At 37.3% G+C, this 14039-nt stretch overlaps 1 protein-coding gene across 2 annotated transcripts in view; it reads left to right on the top strand.

The window, feature by feature from the left end:
• The first annotated feature begins 1206 nt into the window (after nucleotides 1–1206).
• HGSNAT (heparan-alpha-glucosaminide N-acetyltransferase) overlaps nucleotides 1207–14039 on the top strand; it is a 33831-nt gene continuing 20998 nt past the window's right edge. Inside the window, exons 1-7 of one of the 2 annotated variants that reach the window (XM_032235315.1) lie at nucleotides 1207–1372; nucleotides 3502–3617; nucleotides 4034–4164; nucleotides 4862–4983; nucleotides 9215–9284; nucleotides 9647–9716; nucleotides 12968–13077. In XM_032235315.1, the coding sequence (XP_032091206.1) occupies nucleotides 1282–1372; nucleotides 3502–3617; nucleotides 4034–4164; nucleotides 4862–4983; nucleotides 9215–9284; nucleotides 9647–9716; nucleotides 12968–13077 (710 nt within the window). In that variant the 5' untranslated portion in view covers nucleotides 1207–1281. The remainder of the gene's footprint in view (nucleotides 1373–3501; nucleotides 3618–4033; nucleotides 4165–4861; nucleotides 4984–9214; nucleotides 9285–9646; nucleotides 9717–12967; nucleotides 13078–14039) is intronic. The other variant, XM_032235314.1, reaches the window with a different exon arrangement.

Here is a 14039-nt window from a genome sequence, read left to right as displayed (position 1 = left end):
TTAATAATTTGGTCATAATTTCATGTATATGAGGTTCTTTTCTCAATCTAAAATATGGAATGGAAAGCACTATGGTTTAAACTGATTTAGGAGCAAAAACTATGCTGTAATTATAGGAACTCTACATGTAAGCATTATTACTTGTATCATTCCAATGAAAGTACAGTCATCAATTGCTATATCAGTATAGCAAAAGACTTATTTGGTTTACCTACATGTTGTGGGATGTCGCCACAGCAAAAGTGTAATATACTAATAAATTTGCTAAATCGTTAACAATACTATAGATTGGGAGTTTATTTTGTAAGCACCAAATTGAAATTTTACTACAAACGTAAGTCCTCACAGCAGTTCATTTAGTGACCATTCAAAGTTAGGACAGCACTGAAAATGATGACTTATGGCTGATTTTTCAACCCTTGCAGCATCCCCATGATCATGTGATCAAAATTCAGATGCTTGGCAATTGGTTGATATTTATGACCATTGTTCTGACCGAGGTCATGTGGTCCCCTTTGGAGCCCTTCTAACAAGCAAAGTCAATGAGGAAACCAGATTCACTTCACAATAACTAAGTTAAGATATAATAACTACTGATTCATTTAACTACTGTGGCAAAAGTCGTAACATGGGGCAAAACAAGCTTAACAGAAATTTTGGGTTCAATTGTGATGGTAACTTGATGACTACCTGTTTTAAAGTATTGAAGGTTTCAGAATACATAACACCTGTATTCTTTCTAGAGCGGGAGTCTCCAACCTTGGCAACTTTAAGCCTGGAGGACTTCAACTACCAGAATTCCCCTATTCTAGAGCAGCGTTTCTTAACCTTGACAACTTTGCTATGCAAAGACTTCAACTCCCAGAATTCCTCACCCAGCCTGAAGTGGGTCCTCGCAACTTAGAAAAACTGCTCAGAAATCAGAAATGATAGCAGTGATTTAAAACAGACAGAAGGAGTAGAAGTATTTAAAACTGACCAAGAAACGACAAAATAAACCCAAAATCACGTGAATGAAAAAAGCATGATTAAATTAAGCCTGGTCACTGGAACCCCGTTTTCGGAGCCCTTTGCGCTCTCTTCAGTGCTCAAGACCACCTAAATCTAAGACATGGCGATTACCCAATGGCAGCTCCAGTCGTGCTTTATCCCCAAATATCGCGGAGTGCGCGCGGGGCGGGGGAGAAAGAAAGGGCAGGAAGCTGTCTCCTGCTCCTCCTCCTCTTCTACGAGCTGTTCTCTCGTCCGTTTTCGAGCAAAGAAGGAAGAGAGGCAGCCAGTATGGTGGCATCGGATTGTCGGGGTCGCTCGGCCGCCTATCTCGGAGGGGCGCTTATCGCCCTCCTTGTGTCGGGCTTAGCTCAGCCCCACGGTAAGCCTTTTCTTCCCCACCACAGTATCTTCTCTTATACCCTGCAAGGGCTGCCTCCTTCGCACTTCTACCAGGAGCTTTTGAAGGCGCAGAATCCCTTTGCTTTTGTTTTGCCCGATGAAAAGATGCTCGACTCCAGATCCCTTCGAGAAGAGCTCCTCAGCAAGTGGGAATCAACCGACAGTTGGGGAGGAGGGACGGGAGGCCCGGCTTTTAATGAATGGATTCATCATTCTTTGCTTCAAGGGCACCATTGCTTGCAATTTATTATTTTCGCTTTCTGGAGACATTAGGAGATGCTTAAAAACAACAATCAAAAGCTAAACATGCACTTAAATCCAATGTGGATAAGACAGCATCACCATCGGATGGATTCGGAACTGATTGGCCAACCACACACAATATGTAGTCCTCAATGGAACTGCATCTGCGAGGAGGGAAGTATGCACCGGGGTATCCCAAGGCTCTGTTTTAGGCCCAGTACTCTTCAACATCTTCATCAATGATTTGGAGGATGGGATAGATGGGGAACTCATCAAATTTGCAGACAATACCAAGCTGGCAGGAATAGCCAACACTCCAGAAGATAGGTTTAAGATACAGAAGAATTTTGACAGGCTTGAACATGGGGCATTATCTAACAAAATGAAATTCAATGATGAAAAGGCAAGAAAAACCAAATGCACAGCTTGAGTATAGGTGGTACCTTGCTCAATAGTAGTAACAGAGGATTCTTGGAGTCCTAGTGGACAATTTCCTGATAGTTAGAACAATTAATCAGTGGAACAACTTACCTCCAGAAGCTGTGAATGCTCCAACACTGGAAGTTTTTAAGATGTTGGATAACCATTTGTCTGAAGTGGTATAGGATTTCCTGCCTAGGCAGGGTGTCGGACAGGGTGTTATCCTATCCTATCATTTACATATGAGCCAGCAGTGTGTAGCAGCTGCCAAAAAAGCCAACACAATTTAGGCTGCATTAACAGGGATAGAATTAAGATCACATGAAGTGTTAATATCACTTTATATTGCCTTTGAAAGGCTACACTTGGAATACTGCATCCACAGTGTAAAAAAATATTGAGACTCTAGAAAGAGTGCAGAGAAGAGCAACAAAGATGATTAGGGAACTGGAGGGTAAAACATATAAAATAGAGCTCTTAAAATTGGGTATGTCTAGTCTGATGAAAAGAAGAAGTAGGGGTGACATGATAGCAGTGTTCTGATATCTCGGGTTTTCACAAAGAAGGACTCAACCTATTCTCTAAAGCATCTGAGGGCAGGACAAGAAGCAATGGATGGAAACTAATCAAGGACAAAAGCAATGTATAACTGTCAAGCAATTTGTTTGACAGAACAATTAATCAATGGGACAACTTACCTCCAGAAACTGTGAATGCTTCAACACTGGTTTTTAATTAGAGGTTGGACAACCTTTTGTCTGAAACGGCGGTATAGGGTTGCCTGCCTAAGTAGGGGGTTGAACTAGAAGACCTCCAAAGTCCCTTCCAACTCTGTTATTCTATTCTAAAGTAAAAAAAAATCCAGACATCCATTTTTCGTTGTGAATATTATCTAATGAAAATCAGATGGGTCGTTCCTATCAACTATTTGCTTGCTTATTTCATTTTCTACTTCTGCTTTCACTCAGCTATCAACTTCCTGATACATAAATCTAAAATACAAATGAGAAAATAATGTTTTTGTGTGTGAACCTCATGTGACCATGAGACTGCTACAGTGGTCACAAGTGTGAAAAATGGTAATAAGTCACTTTTTCTCTGCCGTTGTAACTTTAAATGGTCACTACTATTGTAAGTCAAGGACTGCCTGTATTTAGTAACGAAAAATTCAAAGAAGGCAGTTCTTGAAGGCAGTTTTATTATATTGGTTATTTATGTTATTGCTATATAATACAATATTCTGCTATGTTGATAATTTACTTGGTATAAAGAGAACATATAACAACCACATTACATTACTGATTTCCTTTCTGAAATGTTTTTTGAGGCCTCAAAGTACACAAGAAAAAAGAGACAATTCCAGGATTCCTCAAATCTCAATTGCTGCACAAAAATTCTGATTTTTTAATTATATAAATATTAAATCACCTTCATTTTTAATTCTAGATATATCCAGACGGCGTCAGTGGAACTTGAAAATGGATCAAGCTTTATTACGAATTCATAATGAATTGCCCATTGACAACTTGTCCATTTTTTGGGTCTCAGATTACTGTTATGAGGTAATGAAAATTTTGAGGGGAGGGGAAAGTCCTATAAACAAAATACATAAAATGATTCAAGTTGGATGAAATGCTTCATCTAAATCAAACTGCAATTCGGATTTGATTCATGTTTGGACTGAATGATAGTTATGGAAGAAAACTGGTCTAATCACAAGCAAATAGATACAGCTAGCTCAATTAAGTGCATTTTATTTTAGGTACTAGAACTCTGAATATATAAAATCAAGCCATTTTTAAAATCTTAGAATTGTATAGTTTCAACAGGCAACTATTTCCTTTAGCACAAACCACATTGTTTATTCTAGATCCAGTAACCCTTTTATTTGTTTTTCATTTTAAAGGTAATATTGGTTCATCTACTGCAAGGCAAATCAATTTGTTGTGGTCTTTATTCTTTTTTCCTCATTTTTTAGTGTTTGCAACAGGAGCTGATTTCTATCCCGATGAACAGAACATCGAAAGAAACTCACTTTGTAGGTATTGATACTCAGCATGCTCTCACACTGATGGTCAATAATGTGAAAGAAGGAAAAGAACTGTGCAGGTTAGTCCTTTAAAGATGCATAGTTTCTGCTATGTGGTTATCACTTAAAGAAATCACAGATGTATTGTAAGTAATTTATTTAGATAATTTATCCAAAAAGGGATTGAAATGTCGATTTAGGTATATTATTTAATTTTATACTAAAACATTAACATTATGTAAACAAAATTAAATAGGCAACTGCAGTTGCTGACTATATCCAAACATCTGTGTAAAAGCAAAATTATATTAGAAAATGTGAAGTAATAAATGATAGGATAAACAGTTCAAAGATAGAAATTGCAGCAAATGAAATGAGAAGTATAATATGAGGAAAGTTAGCATATCGAGAATTGTTGAGATTTGCATGTATTCCATAAACTTACATATCAGTAAGAAAACATCCAAGTATATTCATAGTGCTTAAAGCTCTCTGTTTCTTTAGCACCTGTAAAGTGGTCAGGTATGTTGGAGACTCCTGACTTTGTGAGCAGTAACAGCATTTTATGTGAGACCTCTTTCTTAAGAATTTCGATAACCTAATGTATCAAATATTAACATATCGGGAAAACTGGATGAATTTAAGATTATGTTTAATGGGGTTATTTATATTTAGCTCATTTAAATTTTTAAGGGCCCTACTTCTGTTCATATGTTGTCAGAATTGTTCTAACCTGAACTAACTTCACAAGTATTTTTTCCTCTTTGCTGTCTCTAGCATTCATTATCATTTTGGAGAATATGGAAACTATTCCTTAAGGATTAGGCATCTCCAGAACAACCCCATGTACATTACATGTGATATAGTTATCAGTCAAAGTCCTCTCAACAGCTATCTACGTATGTTACTTTAAACTTTTATAACTTGTATTGTTTGTTAATTGTCTTAATGCTTACCTTAATTCATTTAGAAAACTAACTAGTTGTCGTACAGTCATGTTAGGCTTAACTATTTCTAGGCAGGTGTGCTATCCCATCTCAGTTCACCCTATATCCTATAAGACAAGAGGAACCTAAGACTTGCAGAGTAGAAATTTGCCAAGTAACTCTGCAATCACTTCTGAACAGTTCAGCCTGCTTCTTACCATACTTGATTACCGTATTTTAAAATTGGGGATAGAATAAAAACCAATAGGTTGAAATTAAAGAATTTAGCTGAATATTAGGAAGAATTTTATAAGAATTAAGAAGTAAAATAGTCTGCCTAGAACAGTGGTAAATCTATCCTAAGAGCCATGGTAGTGCAGTGGTTAGAACACAATATTGCAGGCTAACTCTGTCCAATGCCAGGTGTTTCATCTTGACTGTTGACTCAGCCTTCCATCCTTCCGAGGTAAATCTGAGGACCCAGATTGCTAGGGCCAATGTGCTGATTCTGTAAACTGCTTAGAGAGTGCTGTAAAGCATATGAACCTGTATATGTCTCTTGCTATTGCTATCCATTCATTAACAGTTTTCAAATGTTAAGAATAATTAGTAGATTAATAGGGGTTGGAATAGAAGACTAATTGTAAGACCCTTCTAATGGTGTGATTATATGAGTGTTGCATTTGCTTCTGTTGAAAAAAATGAAAGTACTATATAAAACAAATCATGACAGAGCTCGATGTAAAAAATCCTCAACTTACAACAGTTCAAAATTACACTGCAAAATTACACTGCAAAAAGTGACTTCTGATCATTTGTCATACTTAAAACTGCTGCAACATCCCCATGGTCACATGATCCAAATTCAGATGCTTCAGAGACAACTAACTCATATTTATGATGGTTGTGGTGTCTTAGAGTCATATGACAAGCAAAGTCAAAGAGGAAGCCAGATTCAATTAACAACTGTTGTACTAACTTAACAATTGTAGTGAGTCACTTAACAACTGTGGCAACAAAAATTTAAAATGGAGCAAAACTCAGTTAACAAATGTCTATTTAGCAACAGAAATTTTGAGGTCAATTGTCATGTCGAGGACTACCTAAATCAACACCAACTGCTACAGGCCTCAGAAAAAGGACAATTACTGCAACCCCATGGCTCTTACTTCCAACCTCTTGAGTCAGTCCCGAAGAATGCCATGATTGATGATATCAAACTCACCGAGAGATCAAAGAAAGCCAGATGGATGGACTACCCATCCCACCCCACCAAAAGCGATCAAAAGATTAGTGCTACCTTTAATCAAAAGGAAAATTGGTTGAAATCGTTCAGTATAGGCTTCTTGAAGAGAGGGCAGACAACTACCTCTTTGAAGACAAATGGAGTCACCTTCTTCCTAGTGTGTTCCTGCAAGTGCAGGGTCTGCTTGTTTAGATCATTGAATGGCATGTTGCATCGTCAACTGCGTCTCTAGGGCACAGGCCCGTGGCTTGCATATCTTTGCTGATGGTGTCTTGCCACCTCTGTTTTGGGTGCCTGCAAGGTTGCTAGCCATTGACTTCTAGTTGGTAGGCAGTCTTGGCAACGGTGCTCTCAGGAGATGTCCATACTAGGGGAGCTGGCCTTCTCTTATCTTCTCTATAATTGGTGCCACACCAAAATATTGTAGAATGATGTCATTTGTGATGTGGTCAAGAAGAGAGATGCCCAACAAAGATTCGCATTTAAATGGCACCACCTTCTCCCATAAGAAAATATTAATCTTATGTAAAACATAGGTAGCGGAACTCACAAATTCAAACACTATCTACTCATCATAATTAAAAGGTTCAAACTCTTCCCAAATTATCACTCAAGATTATGCCTTAGTGCCATAGGATCTATACCAAAGGTGCTTTTTTTCAAGAGGCAACTGGATTTTCTGCAACTGGGGCGGGGTGGGTGGGTTGTTATTTGAAATTGTTTCGCTTCTCATCCAAGAAGCTTCTTCAGCTCTGACTAGATGATGGGGAATGGAAGGATTCATACTCCTTGTAGACAGTTGTTCATTTGCATCCTTTCAGCGAGTCGCTGAGGCCATCTGGAGGGTTATCTGTGTAATCAGGATCACCTGACAAGTGCAAATGAGTGTGGCGCCTTCTTGGAACTGTTGAAAGAATTGTGTTGCAGACTGGAGATAGATGATGTCATATCCCTTCCCCTCTGTTGAGAGAGAGCTGTTCGATTTTGATATAGATGGCCTCTTTGACCCTTCTTTCAAACCAGCATTCCTCTCTGTCCAAAATGTGGACTTTGCTGTCTTCATAAGAGTGTCCTTTGTCTTTTAAATGCAAATGGACTGCTGAATCTAGTCCTGACAGGTTTGTTCTCCCATGTTGTGCTTTGCATTATTCCATTCCCCACCAGCCAATCAGAACTAAAGGAGCTTCATCTTGTCTTGTGAATAGACTGGCCCAATCTTCCTTAATGAGCACAAAATATCTGCTGGGGATATTAAGAAAGGCTGAGTCTGTGTTCTGTTTTTAAGAGCATGTGTCTCCATTTCTCCCTTTCAGGAAATATAATCTGTTTCTTTTAATATTCCCCAAAATATTTCATTATTCAAAGAATTGGGGTGGGGGGCTTCCCCTAATAGTAAAGGCTTTTGTTACCTAAACCACTGGCAAGGCAAACAGCCATGGCTAACACGTTCTTTTCAATGTGTATTCCTCATTGTGTACCTGCTTACTCTTTTGTAATCTCCTCTCCAAATAATGTAAATACAAAACATTAATGTAAATATAAACCATCTTGCCAATCATCCCAGTTCTGGTGTGAGCATTTACTCCAGGATAGGAGAATGGGAGAAAGGGCTATACGATTTCTCCTTTTTACCTGGCTTCCTTATAAGTTAAATTCTAGAAAGCTTTCCAGCCATTTGGGTTCACTTGTTTTGGGATCATAATCTTCTGATGCTTAAACAAAAGAAAACGTTGAAGCAAAATCATAAGAACTGTTGTGATTACATGATTTTTCAATCAGCGGATGTCTCCTTTAATCACAGAGTTGCCAATTCCAATTGTAGTTGCTACATGAGGATTATCTGTAGTTAGCCGAGCATCTCTGGATTTTTATTTCTTTCCCATGTCTAAAAGACTTAATGTTCCATGTCTTTGAAACATGCTTATTGTAGGTTGGATGAATGTTCTCAAGGTTTTCATCACCTTTCTCAGTTCAGTCTTTATACTGACTTCTCTGTTATTCCATAATAGAGGAGAGTACAGGTAATTAACTTTAGAAAGCTTAAATAACTCAGCCTTTCCTATCATCATTGTTTTTCTCCTAAATAATGTTTGTCTTTAGTATTCCTTCATGCAAGCTCTAGCCTTAAGAATATTGATGAAGATTTTATTTCTGACTTTAGTATTTTCCTTTCCATCTGTTGTGCAGCAAGAAATGAGGTTAGATTAATAAATAAGTGAACTCAAATTTGTTCAAGAAAATTTAAAAGATATGTTACAGGAGCACACATTATGTTATTAATTTATAGGCACATCTTATATCAATTGCATTTATTGCTTTTTATATTACTTGTATTGCTGCTGCTTCCCCCACTCTCCTCCTCCGTAGTTATTCTTGATGCTCACGATTTCAATAAAACTGTTTCCATTCGTATTGCTGCAATATCTTTAATCATTTATTTCTGGCTCCTCTCAAAGCACATTAGTAAGAAATATAGTTATGTAGGCTATTTTTAGGGTATTGTATGGAAGTTACATAAGTTTTTAAATTATATTTGAACCTACCTCATTTTACTTACCTATTATCTAAATATTTTAATACGTTGTTACACTTTGCTATAGTGTAATGTCTAATTGTTATTTTTTTTCCTAGCTAATCCTTCTCCAGGAAACTGACATAAAAATGTTTATTACAGTGAAGATCTTTCATAATGCTTCTTGAAAGAATTGAATAATTTAGAAGTTTTAGTATTTCACAAAATGCTTGTCAAAAAGTGAAAAAGAAATCCATTTTATGGTTTACATTAAATATGGAAACACCATGCCTTTTTTATACGTTTACAAAGTTTGGTTTCAACCTTGGAAGTAAACTTTCAATTATAAGCTTAATAAGCACAAATGGACCTTTAAAAAAAATGAAATAATTTGCTGTAGAATGCATACCTTATTATTTACAGTAATTATGTGTTCTTTTATGCAGCTATTTTATATGCATTTCTCATCTACATGGGCATTTTCATTATTCTGATGATTGGACAGTTTTTCATAAAGTAAGTAAATATTTTAAAATGAGACTAATTGGATGTATTCATTATTTTCCATATTTGCATTTAAACCTTAATTTAATCATTGAACAATATGGCAATGTATTGAGATTTATCCCAGAAATCCTTCTCAAAATATATGCTTTTGGAGAAGTATTTTTTCATGTTTATTAAGGAAAGGTCCTTCAGTGGGGATTTTCTCCACAAAACTTTATCAGTTGGCTCCCATAATTGCCTTGTTTTGAGAGAAAATTATTTTAACGGCTTTAAAGTGCTTAATTGTGACAATGTTTTAAGGATGATGATTTTAGAAGAACATTTGTGTTATTCAAGACTAAAATCTGATTTTCTAAATTTCTGTTTTATAGCACTGAAATAGTAAGAAAATGGTTCTTCAAAAAGATGGATCCTAGAGAAACTGATCGACTTATTAATTCAGTAAGTGGGATCATATAAATTATTGACTGATAATTGGATTGTTCTCTTTACAAATAAGTTCTCTCCGATGACTTTAGTCATGCATGTTGACCATTAAGACTGAGAGCTTTATGATCATGGAATAATTGTGTAAAAACCATCACAGATAACCTTCAAAGCATTTGAAGGTAACCTAACATCACTGCAGCTGAGTTGCTTTTCATATAAATGCTTCAGACATTGAACGACATGCACTCGTTCTTTTATGATTTTTGCTTAAAAAGAAATAAAAGTCAATCTGAGTTTAGTAAAGCTTGCATAAATGGATATCATTGTTTCAGCCTAAATAGATTGCTCTATTATCACTGATATGATATTAGTACTGATCTTTGTTTAGTTATGCTAGAGAAGAATGCTATACTTATTCTTTGTTTTGCTCTAGAATGAGGCGAAATACAATTAAAAGAGCACCAAATATGTCTATGAATTCCCAATTGGTACAGTGGTGAGTGTACAGAATTAGCCCGAGCTATTGGGGTCAACATGCTCATTTGGACATTTTAAGAATATAGGGACCATTCTCACCATATAGTTGCTGTGGAGGACATGGCTAAATACTATAATAAAATATCTATATCTATGATGGCTAATTGTTAAAGCAAAAAGAAAGAAAATTGATGAGTCTTATAAAACCAATTAACTTTTTCCCCTAGTCTTTCAAGAGCTGAGCTCTGAACCCCCAATATCAAACTATGTATTTTTTCATAGAAAGCATAGCATAGTATTTTTTTTATAGTCAATGACCAGCAAAGTAGCTATAACACAAAAACATCACATAAAAGTAGACACATCTACAATAAAAGCAATACAGTAAAACCTGTCAAGCACCAGGGATCTTGTGGGCACACAGGGACTTATGACTGATGACTCATTTGACCCCTCCTTCAGGCTCAGGCATGTCATCTCCTACAAAACCACTACCTGCTGATTAAAGTGTACAGATTTGAGAAGTAAACAAAATAAAAGAAGGCAAAACAAAATAGATAAAAATTAAGATAAAACAATACTATAACTTATTTACGACATAATTTCAGGATTATGAACCTTAAGCATTCTTAGGCAACGGTAATGTTCTGCCAAGAGTAAGAGCATAAAAGTGAATCAAAAGGAAAAAGTACTGAACAAACCAGACTGGATAGGTAATTTTCAGATCTGAAAGGTTTCCAGGAAAGCAGACTATAATAATTCAATTGCTTTCCATCTTGCCATCAAGTCATCACGAAAAAGCTTGAGCCAATAAGAGAAACAGCAAATACAAACTGTCATCTCCAATGAGATCATTTCTCTTTCCATGTGAATTAGATTTGGAACACAACATGGAACCTTGAAGAGTACTTACAAAAGTTTAGATTGAATAGCATGCAGAGGTTTTAGATGAATATAGGGGCATATTTCTGTGCATTTGGGATATAGATTCAGCTTTCATTGAAAGAATGATTGAAGGAAAACAATGTTAGAATTATCCAATTCAATACGGAACATGGTATGTGAAATATATATATTTCTTCAGGCTGGTACCTCTGGCTTTGTGCTTGTGTGAGCAAAGCGTGATCGGAGCTGCCGTCCTTCTATAAATATTGGTGGGTGGGTGTGGAGTGCTGGCTTTGTTGCTGTAAGCGGGTTGGTTGGCTGTGTAGTTACATCTTGATTAGTTGATGGAGTTGATGTATGTAGATTAGTTGGCTGTTTCGTAACATCCTGTGTGGCTAAGGTACTAGCTGTGTGCCCATTAGTCTTTTGTGTTGTAACGGCCTGGGTAACGGGCTGTGTGATGACATCCCGAGCTCTAGTGTAGTAATATCCTGAGTCCTGTGCTGCAACATCCTGGGAGGTTGGCTGCATTGTAACATCCTGAGCCTTTGCATTGTAACCTCCTGAGTTCTGTGATGTAATGTCCTGAGCAGATGGCTGTGATGTAACATCCTGGGCTTTGGTTTGGCTCCGGGTTTGTGGTCTGGCCATGTGTTCATGGCATGTGTCAGTTTGCTTTGTGTGGGAGTCAGAGAGGGGTGCAGCAGTTGGTGATGCCGCCATGATTTGGCTTCTGGATGGTGGTTGCATTTCGTCTATGGACTGGGTTTGGGTTTGAGTCTGGTGGGGGTGATTGGTGGTGGCGTCCTGTGTTGTTCTTGATCCGGTGTAGGTTTTCATGGATGGGACTTGTTTGTTGACTAGGTCTAGTTTCCAGATGTCTGATAGGCAGTAGATATCTCACGTTTATTCATGTTGTAGGGGTGTTTCTCTATTTCGATGGCTTCCATAATTATTCTCTTGTTGAAGTGTTCAGTTTTGGAGATTAATTTGATTCCTTCAAAATCAATTTTATGTCTTGTTGCTTTAAGGTGCTGGAAAAGGGAGGACGTTTTTTCTTCTTTTCTGACTGCGTTCTTGTGTTCTGCAATGCATGCATTTATTGTCCTATTAGTTTGTCCAATGTATGTGGCTGGGAAGATTTTGCATGGTATTTCATAGACTCCTTAGTTTTCTAGCTGGATCTTGTCTTTGGGGTTTCTTAAGATGTTGGCTATTTTTTGGTCAGGGCCGAAAGCTGTCTTGATATTGTGCTTGTGGAGAATTTTGCTGATTTTATCTGTGGTGCCGTTGATGTAAGGGAGGAGGGCGATGCCATTGTCCTGTTCTGTGTCTCGGTTCTTGGGGGCGGGTGTCTCCTTTTGGATTAGATTGGTAATTGTGTTTCTTTGGAATCCGTTGGAAATTAATACGTTTGTGAGAGTGTGTAATTCTGTTTTCAGGTGATCTTTGTCAGCTAGGTGTTTGGTTCTGGAGATGAGGGTTTTGGCTATGGAGTTGATCTGTGCAGGGTGGTGATGGGATTGTGTGTTTAAGTAATGGTTGGTCTGTGTTTTTTTCTCCAGTAGATGGTGTGTCCTAGGGAGCCATTGGGTTTTTTGTAGATTAGGATGTCCAGAAAGGGAAGTTGGTTGTTACCTTCTATTTCCATAGTAAATTGTATTTTGGGGTGTAGGCTGTTGAGATGTGTGAGGAAGTTGTCCAGTTTTTCCTTCCCGTTTGGTCAAATTACTAATGTGTCATCTACATATTTAAGCCAGAGTTTGGGTTTGTGTTCAGATACACACACACACACACACACACACACACACACACACATGCTGGAAACATGGAAAGACAAGACTCTTATCAGGATTACTAATTTTATAACTAAATTTTCATAGTGAATCTTCATTTTTCAGGAGCTTGGATCCCCAAGCAGAACAGATTCCATTGGTGGAGAATTCCCAATACGGGTATGGAACACTGCTTCTTCTCTACAGAGACTTAGTTCCCTGGATACCTTCAGAGGGTAAATTGCAGTTCTGGATAATTCCTTACAATTTTTCTGTAAATGTCTTTGAGGATATTATCAGCTGAGATTTATAGGTGCAGTAATATTCACCTTCGTGAAAGACAGCTACCAAGAGTGGAACCCACTTGTCCTTTACAGTGATGCTATAAATAATGACAGAACAATAGAACAGGTACAATCTGTTAAAACTGATATAACTGGCACTTCCTGTTCTTTACTGTGGTAAGGAACTGGACTCTTGTGTAGATTCACTTCATATGTCCCTGAAGTAACAGAAATCACCTTGATTTTGAAGGTTCTGATTTCAGGTTGTTGTCTGTTAAACAATTGAGCTTAGAGAACACAACACATTTAAGGCTCTTCTAGATGGGATTAATGATCTGGTACATGTGAGCAACATCATATCTGCTTGAACCCTCATCAGATTTAATCTTGTTTTAGGGATTAGGATAGTTTCCTTTTTTTTTTTTTGCACTGTTTTTTTTTAATTGAGAAGCTGCTGCACCTTTTTTCTTTTGATAAAATCTAAATTGTAGCAGAAGTAAGATCTGATAAAACCCCTGTTGATCAAAAGCATCTGTGGGTAATAAAAACACGTATTGCAATCAACACACCATTTTGAAATGTATGCACAAGAATATAGAGAAGGAGACAAGAAAAGGTTGTACTGTATGTTGCCTACTTGGAAGGGGCTAAACTAGTCTGCTGGGTTTCTTTAAGAAAATGAAAGAATATGTCTATTTATTTTGAATACTTCTATTTTTTTGATGAGCCTTCTCAATCTGATGTCCTTGACATGAACATCATCATTGGGTGGCAATCCGGGAAATGTATCCTAACATATCTGGATAATCCATGTTGAGCGACAGTTGTTTATTTCTTAAATTTATGTGCCGCCCATCAGTGTTGGGATTCAAAAACATTTGCTACTGGTTCTGTGAGCATGGCTTGGTGGGCGT

This window comes from Thamnophis elegans, chromosome Z (genome assembly GCF_009769535.1).
Source record: "Thamnophis elegans isolate rThaEle1 chromosome Z, rThaEle1.pri, whole genome shotgun sequence".
Taxonomy (NCBI): domain Eukaryota; kingdom Metazoa; phylum Chordata; class Lepidosauria; order Squamata; family Colubridae; genus Thamnophis; species Thamnophis elegans.
Note: the sequence above shows the minus strand (reverse complement) of the source record. Positions and strands in the feature narration are given on the sequence as shown.